The sequence below is a fragment of the Stenella coeruleoalba genome, assembly GCF_951394435.1.
Source record: "Stenella coeruleoalba genome assembly, chromosome: 15".
NCBI classification, from domain to species: Eukaryota; Metazoa; Chordata; class Mammalia; order Artiodactyla; family Delphinidae; genus Stenella; species Stenella coeruleoalba.
This window is the reverse complement of record NC_137161.1, coordinates 65,341,432-65,357,281: the sequence shown is the minus strand read 5'-3', so window position 1 is coordinate 65,357,281 and position 15,850 is coordinate 65,341,432. Positions and strand designations below refer to the sequence as shown.

The window sequence follows — 15,850 nt, the reverse complement described above, 5'->3', positions numbered from 1 at the left end:
TCCCAGCTCCAGTTTCCTCATCTGTACAATGGAGAGAATATCTTCTCTCTGGGAGAGCAGGTATGAAGGCTACATGGAAACACAGGGCCTGGCACGCGGTACATGCTCGCTAACTCACGGCTACTCCTGAGCTCCGGACAGGCTTCTCTGCTCTAAGAGCTAAGTTCCAGCAGCATCCTAAGGTCACAATCAGGTGGTATGGCCAAGATAAGGTGCTTATTTTAAGAATATCCTTAAAACCCAATCCTAATAGTTAAGATTTGTCATTACAATCTAAACTTAAAATACTAGATTTAAAATCAAGGAAAAAAAAAAAATCAAGGAAAGAAATTTCTCTGGTTTCTATCCCACCTCTACCCCAGGCTTTTATCTTTTCCCTCCAGAAGCAAATGCCCTTCTAAGAAACTCATTAAGGGAAAGGAAGATTGATGTTCACTACGTTACAGTGTCTTCTTTACGAGAGAAAAATCAGCTCCAGTAATTAGTGCTTCCAAGAAACTTTTTGAAATTTGAAGGCAACAAACAATGTAATGATCCTATTTCCTTCATTGCTATGGCTTCTAGGAAGCTCAGAGCCACATTTCTATTTATTGTAGGAACATTTTTGAGGTTATTATTCACATTGCATAATGTATTAGGGAAGGGCCCAGTATTTCCTGAACAGCCAGACTGTCTTTTTCCTTATGGACACTATGAATTATGCAACAGGCCTTATTTCCCTCTTTACTTTGTCCCTAAGAAATCTCTAGCAAGTATAGGCCTTGGAGTAAGTATTTTGCTTACTGCATTCAATGGCTTTCTATTTTCTCTACTCTTAATTTTTCCTTAATCCAATTACCACATTTACCTAAAAATGTTATATTATATGTGTTTCTGTAAGCAACTACAAACTACTCTTGGACTGAGGTAGGGAACAAACAGCTGAGCAAACAAAAGTAAACAATCTATCTCCTTTGACAGGTCAGCCTCCCCCACCCTTTTCTTTAAAATATCAAGAAGTGATAAAGTCATTCAAAGAGTATTTACAGGGACTTCCCTGGTGGCGCAGCGGTTAAGAATCCTCCTGCCAATGCAGGGGACACGGGTTTGAGCCCTGGCCCGGGAAGATCCCACATGCCGCGGAGCAACTAAGCCCGTGCGCCACAACTACTGAGCCCGAGCTCTAGAGCCCGCGAGCCACAACTACTAAGCCCACCTGCCACAACTACTGAAGCCCGCGCGCCTAGAACCCGTGCTCCACAACGAGAGACGCCACCGCAATGAGAAGCCCGCGCACCGCAATGAAGAGTAGCCCCCACTCCCTGCAACTAGAGAAAGCCCGCGCACAGCAACAAAGACCCAACGCAGCCAAAAATAAATAAATATATTAAAAAAAAAAGAGTATTTACACAAATATACAATATACACACACATTTAAAAATTGCAATCTGATGTTGTGTGTATATATATATATATGTAATCTGATGTAGTATATATAATAAATGTAATCTGATGTTATGGGAACAGTTTCTATGTTTTCTTTCTCCTTACTCACACTAGATTTCCAAATAAAATATGAATAGTCAGTTACAAAGCACATTTGAAAACAATTACCAGTTATATGAAGCTAAAAATATGCTATTAATCAAGAAGGGATTTTTGACCACATCTCAAAAATGACTCTGGCATCTTCTTTTGGATTATATTAGCTGTAATTCTTGTCACACATGTTTTTAAAAATAATTCCTGCAACTGTCCCAATGGATAGAGACTTCAGGATAACTTCACACTGTTTCTGTCCTAGAGGAAAATCCTGTTCAGGACGGCCTCTGGCTCAGTGTAACATGAGACAGGCTATAAATGACCATGGTTCTACCCTGACAGCTGATGCTTCTCTCCCTCAGACCTCCTGTCTGCACCAAGGTTGCTCCAAGGAATGAACTTGGCAAAATTCATTCATACTATAAATACCAGAGCACGATATGGATAAAATGGCATTGACTAAACAATTATATTATGTTTGTTTGCTGGATTTGTACATGGATGAGTTTGCAGTTTTCTTACATGAAGGTGAAACCCATTTTTATTTGCAATCACTCCACTTTTTTTCTTTACCGCAAATCTAAAGGAGAACTACATGTGTTTACTATTAATTTTCAAATTGCTTCATCAGAGCTCTTTGGGGTCTAATTACAGTGTCACCTTGGCTGGGGGGGATTGATTTTTGAAACCGCTACAGTACCCAGATTCATAAGGTTTAAAACAGGAAGTAACTCCATACATGAACTTAACAAAATGATTCAGCTTGGTGACCCCTGAAGGGGACAAAAAGTTCTACTTCACTTGATGGGCAGCACGTTGTACCCTGCTCCTGGCAATTCAGCCCTTACCCGAGGGCTTCAGCCAATGCAAACACCAACAGCACGAAACCATAGGTCATAAGAAATTGGACAAGCCGTATGTCATGTTCAGGAGGATTCCTGAGAGGTTTGGGTCTGATGGTAGAATCCAAAAGAGTGTCTTGTCTCTCTGCAACTCTCCTCCCATATGTGTCAGAACACGGGACAGAGAAAGGGCATGCCTGCGCCCCAGCCCTAGGCCCTCCTCGGCTGTGTGACCTTGGCAAGCCCTCGACCTTCCAGGGCCTAACTTATTCATCTACAAAATGAAACCCAGAGCTGCATCCACCAAATATGTACAGACTGCCTGCTCTATACCAGGCTCTGTGCTAGGTGTGGGGACATCAAGATGAATAAGACACACAGTCCCCACATGGAACCCCATGGAACTTAAGAGTCTAGTGGAGGAAATCAATACAAAATTGTTTGAAGCACAGAGATATTTTAATAACGACAATAACCAACATGTATGGGAACTATGTGCCAGGACTTATTCCAAAGATCGTCTCTTGCAATCCTTTAACAACTGTATGAGACAGGACTATTATTATTCCCATTTTGCACATGGGAATACTGAGGCTCAATGAAGTTAACTAGATCACGGTCACACAGATAAAAGTAAAAGGACTCCAAGGGCAACTCTGGTCAACTCCAAAGCCCAGTCCTTTACCAGCTGTGCTGTATTGACTTCTTTCCAAACTGACCACAGATCTGGGGATGGTGTTTAGAACTGACGTTTTTCCTGAAGACCGTTTCACAGTCTCATCATAAATGGGAAATTTACCCCTGAGTTCACATTGGGGCATTTACTGAAAACCTCATCTTTTTTGGAAAGCACTGTTCCTTCTGGAACCCTCAGAAGGTGGAAAGGCAGCAAGGGACATGGGCAGCAGGTGGCCGAGGTGGGACCTCTTTCACTTTGCCCTCCACTGCTAGCTGGATCACAGAGTTAAATCCAGTCTGCGCTCCCTTCTACACAGCAAGCCAAACCAATCAGCGAACCAACGGCAAATCAACTCAAAAAAATAAGTAACAACAGAAATAAATAGGCATGCTGCACTTTTCCTGACCTTTAAACTGATTACAGCCCTGATTGTCTTCCAATTTTAAGTGAAATGAACCGGCAGCTGTACGCAGACAAGCCTGCCAAACAGTTACAGCTCAAATTGCTTCTTAACAAGGGACACCAAGACCGCCAATTTGATGAGCTCCTGCTCTGTACCAGGCTCTGTCTGTATGTGGACTCATACAAGCCTCAGAACTCCATCCATTCATTTATTCCCTCGTTCATTCATTCAACCAAAATTTATTTGGTGCTCACTTTGTGCCAGCACTGCATGAGGACGAGGCCTTCATCCGCATGGAGCTTACACTTTAGTGAGGAAGGCATGTAACTGCAAAGTCAGCAAATAACGGAAGTACAATCATGCATCAGTAGGACACTCGGGCCTAGAGGACTCTACATTTTAAAGAGAACACAAACCCCTGGGGATCTAGCACGTCCTTAGGGTCGCAACTCTGGCTGACCATTAGAACTGGGGAAACTTAACAGTAACATGGACGCCCAGGGCCCATCCCCATCAAGTTGGAATTTCTGGAGATGAGGCACTGGTATTTTTTTATCTTGTAATTTTGAATTTACAGAAAAGTTGCAATAGTCATCCAAAGAACTCTCAGATTCGCCATTGTTTATACTTGATCATTTTCTCTGTGTGTGTATATATATATATGTGTGCATGTTTTATAAATTATATTTTTCTGAATCATTGGGGATTAAGCTGCATATCATATCCCTTGATCCCTAAAACCTTCATCATGCATCTTAAGAATGAAGAGGTTTCTGATATAGCCCAAGAACATTGATCAAAATCAGGAAACTTAATAGTGCTACATACCACTGTCTAATATAAAGCCCATACTCAAAGTTTGTTAACTATCTCAATAATGTCTTTTATAGCATTTTTCCCCATCCGAGATTCAATCTAAGGTCATGCACAGCATTCAGCTGTCACATCTCTTTGGTCTCCTTTAATCTTTTTGGCTTCCTTGACACTGGCATTTTTGAAGAGTCCAAATCAGTTATTTTGGAGTGTTTCCTCCATTTGGGTAGATCTGATGTTTCCTCATGATTAGATTCAAGTTGTGCATTTTTTACAGGAGTTGTGCATAAGCGTCTGTGATGTGTGTCTTCCTCAGTACATCATACCAGAAGGCATGTGATGTCAGTTTGTCCCGTTATTGGTGACATTAATCTCCAACACTTGGTTAAGGCGGCTCTGCCAGGCTTCTCTCATGCGAAGTGACTATTTTCCCCTCTGTGTTAAAGACTCTGCCTTGTGAAGAGATATTTTCAGACTATGAATATCATGTTCCTCATCAAACATTCACTCAGTGGTTTAGCATCTATTGATGATTGTTGCCTGAGCCAATTAATTCACTAACATGGTTATAAAATGATGACTTAAATTTCATTATACTGCTAAATGTATTAGTTGGCATTCTAATGTGGGAGAAAAGCTTCCTCTTCTCTCACATTTATTTGTTTATTTGTTTCTTTATTTGGTATCCATATGGACATTTGGATTTTTTTTTTTTTTAGTCAATGAGTTCATTACAGTCACTGTTGATTTTCATGCTTAAATTCTGATGTTAATTTTGATGCTTAAATTGTCCCAGATTTGCCCAGTGAGACTCCCTTCAAGCTGGAGCCTGTATTCTTTTCCCATGTTCCCATCAATTTTTTGAGCCTTCTTTATTTTCTGGCAAAAGACATTCTAAGCTCTTCTACTTTCCTTGCCCCAGCCCTGGAATCGACCATTTCTCAAACAAAACAAAACAAAACAAAACAAAACAAAAACCCAACCTAATTCCATTTAGAATGAGGGGTACTTAGAAACCAAGATCTGGGCACTAGGAATGCTCATTGCTTCTAGGGTTTTCAGTCAATAGCATTAGTATTTTTAGAAAGCTCCTGAGGTGATTCAAATATGCAGCCAATATTGAGAACAACTGTTTATGAAGAAGGGGCCTAACCATTACTTAAGCCGATGACTACGGGTAGGAAAGGGGGAGAAGAAACTGTAGGAGCTGTGGAGTAGTGAATCAATGCAGTGTGCTTCAAACCATGGGCCAAGACACATTAGTGGGCCATGAAATAAATTTACTGAGTCATGTCCAGCATTAACAAAATTAAAAACTCAAAAGACTAGAAAATACCAAAGGGTATTACATATAAGGTAATTTTTTTATAAAACTTTTGTTTTAGCTAGGTATATATGAAACCATCTGTACATTCATATGTACTAAATTGTGACATAAAACTATTTCTTACTGGTTCACAGTCCAAAAAGATTGAGAATCTGTCCTAAAGGAGAGTGCTTGCTTTTCTCTCTTCTCTTAGACAAGAGTGGGTGCTTCCACCACCCAAGCCCTAAGACAAGGGAGGGAAGAGCCAAGAGAACAACTCAGAAAGAATGGGGGTGCTTCATTATCTGTCATCTCCTTTAAGGGCAGATTTACATTACACTTCATTCTACTGTGCCTGTTAGAGCAGATTCAGTGTGAACTGGGGAGACACGCTGGGGTGGGGCAGTGGAGAAGTCTGCGTGTCCACCGCTGGTTTCTTCTGCGTCAGGTGGACGCTGGGAGGTAACCTGAACTATCTTTCCATTGCCCCACCCGAGAGGGCTGGCCACTGGGTAAGGAGACCCCAGGAGCAAAAGGCTGGGAGTGGTCTGGCAGAGGTGGGGTCCGGGTGGTGGCAGAAAAGGGAGAGGCAGAGCCAGATCCGTACGGGGGGTTCTGCCACGTGTTGTCTCCCCTGAGGAAGAGCTCATATGAAACACAGGAGTCAGTGAGCCAGCAAGGGGATGCCTGCCCACAAGACATGGGTGGCCACGCGGTCTCAGCCAGAGAAGCGGCAGCAGCCGAGAGAGGGTCACAACAGGGAGTGCAGAGAAGATGCCCCTTGGATCTTCCTGCCTCCCACCTAAACCCACCGAAGGAGCAAGTGGCTTTGAAGAGGAAAGGGTGGACGTGTGAAAGAGCAGACAATTCTTTCCCCCACTCCCAACCCCACTGAGGCAGAGCAGAGGCGGGTGAGTAAGCATTAAATTGGATCTGAGATTGAGATTTTTAAGTAGACTGGACTTTATGAAATCAGAACATACTTAAAAGACATGAAATCTAACCAATATGCCAAGCAGGAACTGGAAAGAGATTCGAGAGAACAGGGTTGAAGACAGTTTCTGGGCAAAAAAGAAAACTTTTGTTTAGACTCCACCACGCTGAGATTGCTCAATATTTTTCCTTTTCCCATTAGGCAGGGCAATTTGGGAAGGCCCCTCTGAGGCGGTAATGTCCCCAGGCCTGGAGGGTGAGAAGAAATGGCCATACAGGAGCTGGGAAAGGATGATCTGGCAGGAAAGGAATAGAAAGTGCAGAGTCCCAGAGGTGAGGAAGGCGTTGGCATATGGCAGAGCAAGAGAGACTGGAGGAGCTGCAGCCTAGTGAAGGCGGACAGGGACGGGGAGGGCGGGGAGGTCAGAGCACGGATGGTGGGAGTGTGATGGCCTGTAGGCTGCCGAGGTAGCTATGATCATTTTTTCTCCATTGGTTTTCATAATTGTAAAGTACTGCACTTATTTAAAAGATTCCAACAGTGCAAGATTCCCCCTAGTCCTAATTCCTAAAGGAAACTACCATTAAAGTATTCTTCCAGGCTGTTTAGACATCTCTCTGTTTCCCTGTATATATTTTTAATATGAATGAAAATTTATGGTTCTGCAACTTTTTTCCACTTGTTAATATACCATGAATCTCATTCCATGTTGTTGGTTAAATAAGTGATGCTAAATTCATACCACACAGCCATTAAACATCATGATGGGGCTTCCCTGGTGGCGCAGTGGTTAAGAACCCACCTGCCAATGCAGGGGACGCAGGTTCAAGCCCCGGTCCGGGAAGATCCCACATGGCGCAGAGCAACTAAGTCCGTGCACCACAACTACTGAGCCTGTGCTCTAGAGCCTGCAAGCCACAACTACGACGCCCATGTGCCACAATTACTGAAGCCCGCGCATCTAGAGCCCATGCACCGCAATGAAGAGCAGCCCCCGCTCGCCACAATCAGAGAAAGCCCGCGCACAGCAACGAAGACCCAATGCAGCCAAAAAAAAAAAGTCATGATGCCACTCTCTAGTGCTGACCGAATGGTGTTCTGAGTATGTTTAGTGACAGGGTAGATGATATAACAGAATATACAGATGTACTTGTAACAGAATGTAAAAACCCATTTTTAATAATATATGAATATATATTTTTTTGCATCTTTTTGTACTGAAAAAGTATAGCAGGACGTGCACCAAAATTTTAACAGTGGTGAGATTTCTGATTTTCACCCCCCTTTTGTTTTTTGTTTGTCTAATTTTCCTACCACGAATATGTAGTAACTTAAAGTTTAAAAATTAAGAAGGGAAGCAAATAGGACAAAATTGTGACACTTGCACATGACAGGTGATGGGTGCTCGTTCTCTTATTCTTAATACTTCAATGTGTGTATGTGTTTAATTTCTCAGAAAAGGGGAGAGGATGGCATAAAACACTGCTTGAGTTCAGACACACAATCAACAGCTTAGAAGAAAAACTACCCATCACATTGATGGGCACTGTGACTCCAAAATGATGAGTTATTCTTGTTGTCTTGCAGCTAAAAAAAGAGACCTGCAGACATGGGATGACACTGAATGTGTCCCTGAGTGAGGGGAATGGCCATGTCAATTATATTGTCATTCCAAAGCTGAATCTTAACATGCTGCCACCTCCCCTACCCCCAATGGAGTCCCACGCAGATATAGGGACCTTATAAAACCTCAGAGGGCTTCCTTCTTGAGCCTGGGGTAAGACTCAGGCTTTTTCTGAATAAACCAAGGGCTGTGAATCAAACAACTCACCTTTCTGCTCTTGCTTGGCCCAGAAAATTTCGACTCGCTGGCGGATGTGCTTGTCCTCACGCAGTTTCTTCTGCCACTGACGCAATTCTTGAATCTCAGGATCACAGCGAACCTGGAAAATTCCCCCAAAGCTTTAGTTCTCTTTCTACATACTTTTACACATTAGCTTGTAACCCTGCAAGGAAAATCCTTTACAAACCACCTGGATGTACTTTTGATTCTAAAGGAATCATTGCTCTAAATGAATTATCTATACTCCTAAAGCTTATATAATATTTGAAAGTCAATGAGGTTGGATGAAGGTTTGCTACACTAATGGTAGGCTGAGAGCTTTCTAGATCTGTGCTGCCCAATAGAAATATAATGAAATCACATGTGAAATTTTAAATTTCCTTGCAGTCTCATCTTATTATTTTTTTAAATATTCATTTATTGAAGTATAATTGACATGCAATATTATGTTAGTTTCAGGTGTACAACATAGTGATTTGACATTTAAATACATTATGAAATGATCACCATAATATGCCTAGAAACCATCTGTCGCCATACAAAATTATTACAGTATTATTGACTATACTCTTTATGCTGTATAGTACATCCCCGGGACTAATTTATTTTATAACCGGAAGTTTGTACTTCTTAATCCCCATCACATATTTTGCCCATCCCCCCCCTCACCTCCCCTCTGCAAATGCCAGTTTGTTCTCTGTATCTGTGAGTCTGTTTCTGTTTTGTTTGTTTATTTAGATTCCACATATAAGTGAAATCATACCGTATTTGTCTTTTTTGTCTGACTTATTTCACTTAGCCTAATACCCTCTAGATCCTTCCATGTTGTCACAAATGGCAAGATTTCATTCTTTTTTTATGGCTGAGTAATATTGGCATACCTTGGAGATATTTCAGGTTCAGTTCTAAACTACTGCAATAAAGGAAATATTGAAATAAAGTGAGTGGCACAAATTTTTTGGTTTCCCAGTGCATATAAAAGCTATGTTTACACTATATTGTAGTCTATTAAGTGTGCAACAACATTATGTCTAAAAAACCAATGTACATCCCTTAATTAAAAAATACAAAACAAAAAAACAATTACAATAATAATGTCAAAAGATCACTGATCACAGATCACCATAACAAATAATAATGAAAAAGTTTGAAATATTGCAAGAATTACCAAAATGTGAGACAGAGACAGAAGAGATATATATTCCACATCTTTATTCATTAATCTATTAATGGACACTTCAGCTGCTTCCATATCTTGGCCATTGTAAATAATGCTGCAGTGAACATAGTTCCCCAACCAGGGATGGAACCCCCAGCCCTTGGCAGTGAAAGCGTGGAGCTCTAACCACTGGACTTCCAGGGAATTCCCATATCTTTTTTTTTTTTAATATTTATTTATTTTATTTTTGGCTGTGTCAGGGCTTAGTTGCGGCCCGTGGGATCTTTCATTGTGGTGCGCGGGCTCTCTAGCTGTGGTGCGCAGGCTCCAGGGCGCAGGGGCTCTGTAGTTGTGGTGTGCGGGCTTAGTTGCCCCACAGCACGTGGGTTCTTAGCTTCCCGACCAGGGATCGAAACCGCATCCCCTGCATTGGAAGGTGGATTCTTAACCACTCTACCACCAGGGAAGTCCCTCCCATATCTTTCTGAATTAATGTTTTTGTTTTCTTAGCATAAATACCCAGAAGTGGAATTGTTGGATTATATGGTAGTTCTATTGCAATCCTGTTTTAAAAAGTGAAAATAAAGTGGCAGGATTATTTTTAAGAGTATATCTTACTTAACCTAAAAGATACAAAATAATATAATTTCAACATGTAATCAATATAAAATATAATTTATGAGATATTTTACTTTCTGTTTTCTATACCAAGGCTTCAACCTCTGGTATGTATTTTATACTTACAGAGCATCTTAATCTGGACTAAACACATTTTAAGTGCTCAGAAGCCACACAGAGCTGGTGGCTATTGTACTGGACAGCAGAGTTCTGGATTAATCACAGGTAATGCACTAACCACAGTTCCATTTGATTGACTGAGTGCCTACTGCATACTGCGCTTTGTGCTAGACATTGAGAATAAAGAGATAATTAATGGTAATTGTAATAATGATGATTGTTATTATTTTTAAATTACTAATATAACATATTTATTGAACACTTATGTTCCGGGCATTGTTTAAATGTTTTACAAATTTTAACTATCAAAACCAGGCAGAAATGATTATCTCCATTTTACAGATAAGGAAACCGAGTTTAAGTGGCTTGCCGAGTCTTGGAGCTAGGAAATGGTGGATTCAAATGTAGGCAGACTGTTCCAATTTCCCTTGAGGGACTTAAGAGTCTGGTAGGAGGGGACCTTCAAGATGGCGGAGGAATAAGACGTGGAGATCACCTTCCTCCCCACAAATACATCAAAAATACATCTACATGTGGAACAACTCCTACAGAACACCAACTGAACGCTGGCAGAAGACCTCAGACTTCCCAAAAGGCAAGAAAATCCCCACATACCTGGGTAGGGCAAAAGAAAAAAGAAAAAACAGACAAAAGAATAGAGACGGGACCTGCACCTCTGGGAGGGAGCTGTGAAGGAGGAAAAGTTTCCACACACTAGGAAGCCCCTTCACTGGTGGAGACAGGGGGTTGGGGGAAAGCATCGGAGCCACGGAGGAGAGCGCAGCAACAGGCGTGCAGAGGGCAAAGCAGAGAGATTCCCACACAGAGGATCGGTGCCGACCGGCACTCACCAGCCTGAGAGGCTTGTCTGCTCCCCGGAGGGGATGGGCGGGGGCTGGGAGCTGAGGCTAGGGCTTCAGTCGGATCCCAGGGAAAGGACTGGGGTTGGTGAACACAGCCTGAAGGGGGCTAGTGCACCACAGCTAGCCGGGAGGGAGTCCAGGAAGAAGTCTGGAACTGCCTAAGAGGCAAGAGGCAAGGGTGCATGATGAGAGGGGATTCCTTCCCCATGTGCCCACAGAAGGCAGAGCACTGCCTAAACGAGCTCCAGAGACGGGCACAAGCCGCGTCTATCAGCTCAGACCCCATAGATGGGCATGAAATGCTAACGCTGCTGCTGATCAGCTCAGACCCCAGAGATGGGCATGAAATGCTAACGCTGCTGCTGCTGCCACCAAGAAGCCCGTGTGCAAGCACAGGTCACTATCCACACCTCCCCCCCGCCACCACGTGGGAGCCTGTGCAGCCCGCCACTGCCAGGGTCCCGTGATCAACTTCCCTGGGAGAACACACGGCGTGCCTCAGGCTGTTGCAACGTAATGCTAGCCTCTGCCACCACAGGCTCAACCCGCATTCCAATTATTACTACCCTACCCCTCCCTCCCCCTGGCCTGAGAGAGCAAGAGTGCCCTAATCAGCTGCTGCTTTAACCCCGTCTTGTCCGGGCAGGGAACAGATGCCTGAGGGCGACCTACACACAGACACAGGGCCAAAACCAAAGCTGAACCCCAGGAGCTGTGCAAACAAAGACGAGAAAGGGAAATCTCTCCATGCAGCCTCGGGAGCAGATTAAATCCCAACAATCAACTTGATGTACCCTGCATCTATGGAATACCTGAATAGACAACGAATCATCCCAAAACTGAGGCGGTGGACTTTGGGAGAAACTGTAGACTTGGGTTTGCTGTCTGTGACTGATTTGTTTCTGATTTTTATGTTTATCTTAGTTTAGTTTTTAGCACTTGTTATCACTGGTGGATTTGTTTATTGGTTTGGTTGCTCTCCTCTTTTTTAAAATTATTTTTGTATTTTAATAATTTCTTTTAATTTATTTATCTTTTTTCTTTCTTTCTTTTTTTTTCTTCCTTTTCTTCTGAGCTCTCTGGATGACAGGGTCTTGGTGCTCCAGCCTGGTGTCAGGCCTGAGCCTCTAAGGTGGGAGAGCTGAATTCAGGACACTGGACCACCAGAGACCTCCTGGCCCCATGTAATATCAATCGGCAAGAGCTTCCCAGAGATCTCTATCTCAATGCTAAGACCCAGCTCCACCCAACGGCCAGCAAGCTCCAGTGCTGGATGCCCAAACAACTAGCAAGACAGAAACACACCACCACCCATTAGCAGAGAGGCTGCCTAAAATCATACTAAGTTCACAGACACCCCAAAACACACTACCAGATGCGGTCCTGCCCACCAGAAAGACAAGATCCAGACTCATCCACCAGAACACAGGCACCAGTCCCCTCCACAAGGAAGCGTACACAAGCCACTGAACCAACCTTACCCACTGAGGGCAGACACCAATGGGAACTACGAACCTGCAGCCTGTGAAAAAGAGACCCCAAACACAGCAAGTTAAACAAAATGAGAAAACAGAGACACACACAGCAGATGAAGGAGCAAGGTAAAAACCCACCAGACCAAACAAATGAAGAGGAAATAGACAGTCTACCTGAAAAAGAATTCAGAGTAATGATAGTAAAGGTAACCCAAAATCTTGGAAATAGAATGGACAAATACAAGAAAGGTTTAACAAGGACCTAGAAGAACTAAAGAGCAAACAAACAATGATGAAAAACACAATAAATGAAATTAAAAATTCTCTAGAAGGAATCAATAGCAGAATAACTGAGGCAGAAGAACGGATAAGTGACCTGGAAGACAAAATAGTGGAAATAACTGCCACACAGTAGAATAAAGAGAAAAGAATGAAAAGAACTGAGGACAGTCTTAGAGACCTCGGGGACAACATTAAACGCACCAACATTCGAATTATAGGGGTCCCAGAAGAAGAAGAGAAAAAGAAAGGGACTGAGAAAATATTTGAAGGGACTATAGTTGAAAACTTCCCTAATATGGAAAAGGAAATAGTCAATCAAGTCCAGGAAGCGCAGAGAGTCCCATACAGGATAAATCCAAGGAGAAACATGTGAAGACACATATTAATCAAACTATCAAAAATTACATACAAAGAAAACATGTTAAAAGCTGCAAGGCAAAAGTAACAAATAACATACCCATAAATAACCCATAAGGTTAACAGCTGATCTTTCAGCAGAAACTCTGCAAGCCAGAGGGAGTGGCAGGCATATTTAAAGTGATGAAAGGGAAAAACCTACAACCAAGATTGCTCTACCCAACGAGGATTTCATTCAGATTCAATGGAGAAATTAGAACCTTTACAGACAAGCAAAAGTTAAGAGAATTCAGCACCACCAAACCAGCTTTACAACAAATACTAAAGGAATGTCTCTAGGCAGGAAACAAGAGAAGAAAAAGACCTACAAAAACAAACCCAAAACAATTAAGAAAATGGTAATAGGAACATACATATCGATAATTACCTTAAATGTAAATGGATTAAATGCTCCAACCAAAAGACACAAACTGGCTGAATGGATACAAAAACAAGACCCGTATATATACTGTCTACAAGAGATCCACTTCAGACCTAGGGACACATACAGACTGAAAGTGAGGGGATGGAAAAAGATATTCCATGCAAATGGAAATCAAAAGGAAGCTGGAGTAGCAATACTCATATCAGATAAAATAGACTTTAAAGAATGTTACAAGAGACAAGGAAGCACACTACATAACGATCAAGGGATCAATCCAAGAAGAAGATATAACAATTATAAATATATATGCACCCAACATAGGAGCACCTCAATACATAAGGTAAATGCTAACAGCCACAAAAGGGGAAATCGACAGTAACACAATAATAGTAGGGGACTTTAACACCTCACTTTCACCAATGGACAGATCATCCAAAATGAAAGTAAATAAGAAAACACAAGCTTTAAATGACACAGTAAGCCAGATGAACTTAATTGATATTTATAGGACATTCCATCCAAAAACAACACAATACACTTTCTTCTCGAGTGCTCATGGAACATTCTCCAGGATAGATCATATCTTGGGTCACAAATCAAGCCTTGGTAAAATTAAGAAAATTGAAATCATATCAAGTAACTTTTCCAACCACAACGCTATGAGACTAGATATCAATTACAGGAAAAAAAACTGTAAAAAATACAAACACATGGAGGCTAAACAGTACACTATTAAATAACTAAGATCACTGAAGAAATCAAAGAGGAAATCAAAACATACCTAGAAACAAATGACAATGAAAACACGATGACCCAAAACCTATGGGATTCAGCAAAAGCAGTTCTAAGAGGGAAGCTTATAGCAATACAATCCTACCTCAAGAAACAAGAAAAATCTCAAGTAAACAACTTAACCTTACACTTAAAGCAATTAGAGAAAGAAGAACAAAAAAACCCCAAAGTGAGCAGAAGGAAAGAAATCATAAAGATCAGATCAGAAACAAATGAAAAAGAAATGAAGGAAAGAATAGCAAAGATCAGTAAAACTAAAAGCTGGTTCTTTGACAAGATAAACAAAATTGATAAACCACTAGCTATACTCATCAAGAAAAAAAGGGAGAAGACTCAAATCAACAGAATTAGAAATGAAAAAGGAGAAGTAACAACCGACACCGCAGAAATACGAAGGATCATGAGAGATTACAACAAGCAAATATATGCCAATAAAATGGACAACCTGGAAGAAATGGACAAATTCTTAGAAAAGCACAACCTGCCAAGACTGAACCAGGAGGAAATACAAAATATAAACAGACCAATCACAAGCACTGAAATTGAAACTGTGATTAAAAATCTCCCAACAAACAAAAGCCCAGGACCAGATGGCTTCACAGGCGAATTCTATCAAAGATATAGAGAAGAGCTAACACCCATCCTTCTCAAACTCTTCCAAAATATAGCAGAGGGAGGAACACTCCCAAACTCATTCTATGAGGCCACCACCACCCTGATACCAAAACCAGACAAAGATGTCACAAAAAAAGAAAACTGCAGGACAATACCACTGATGAACTTAAATGCAAAAATGCTCAACAAAATACTAGCAAACAGAATCCGATAGCACAGTAAAAGGATCATACACCATGATCAAGTGGGGTTTATCCCAGGAATGCAAGGATTCTCCAATATACACAAATCAATCAATGTGATACATCATATTAACAAAATGAAGGATAAAAACCATATGATAATCTCAATAGATGCAGAAAAAACTTCTGACAAAATTCAACACCCATTTATAATAAAAACTCTCCAGAAAGTAGGCATAGAGGGAATTTACCTCAACATAATAAAGCCCACATATGACAAACCCACAACCAACATCATTCACAATGGTGAAAAACTGAAACCATTTCCACTAAGATCAAGAGCAGGTTGCCCACTCTCACAATTATTATTCAACATAGTTTTGGAAGTTTTAGCTATGGTGATCAGAGAAGAAAAAAAAATAAAAGGAATCCAAATCAGAAAAGAAGAAGTAAAACTGTCACTGTTTGCAGATGACATGACACTATACATACAGAATCCTAAAGATGCTACCAGAAAACTACTAGAGCTAATCAATGAATTTGGTAAAGTAGCAGGATACAAAATCAATGCACAGAAATCTCTTGCATTCCTATACACTAATGACAAAAAATCTGAAAGAGA

At 41.4% G+C, this 15,850-nt stretch overlaps 1 protein-coding gene across 5 annotated transcripts in view; it reads right to left on the bottom strand.

Annotated features, from left to right (window-relative positions):
* The window catches only part of IQCK (IQ motif containing K), a 126,333-nt gene that overhangs the window by 23,816 nt on the left and 86,667 nt on the right, over window positions 1-15,850 (bottom strand). For all 5 annotated transcript variants that reach the window (XM_079946069.1, XM_079946071.1, XM_079946070.1 and 2 more), the window contains one exon: window positions 8,330-8,441. In XM_079946069.1, coding sequence (XP_079802195.1) covers window positions 8,330-8,441 — 112 coding nt within the window. The remainder of the gene's footprint in view (window positions 1-8,329; window positions 8,442-15,850) is intronic.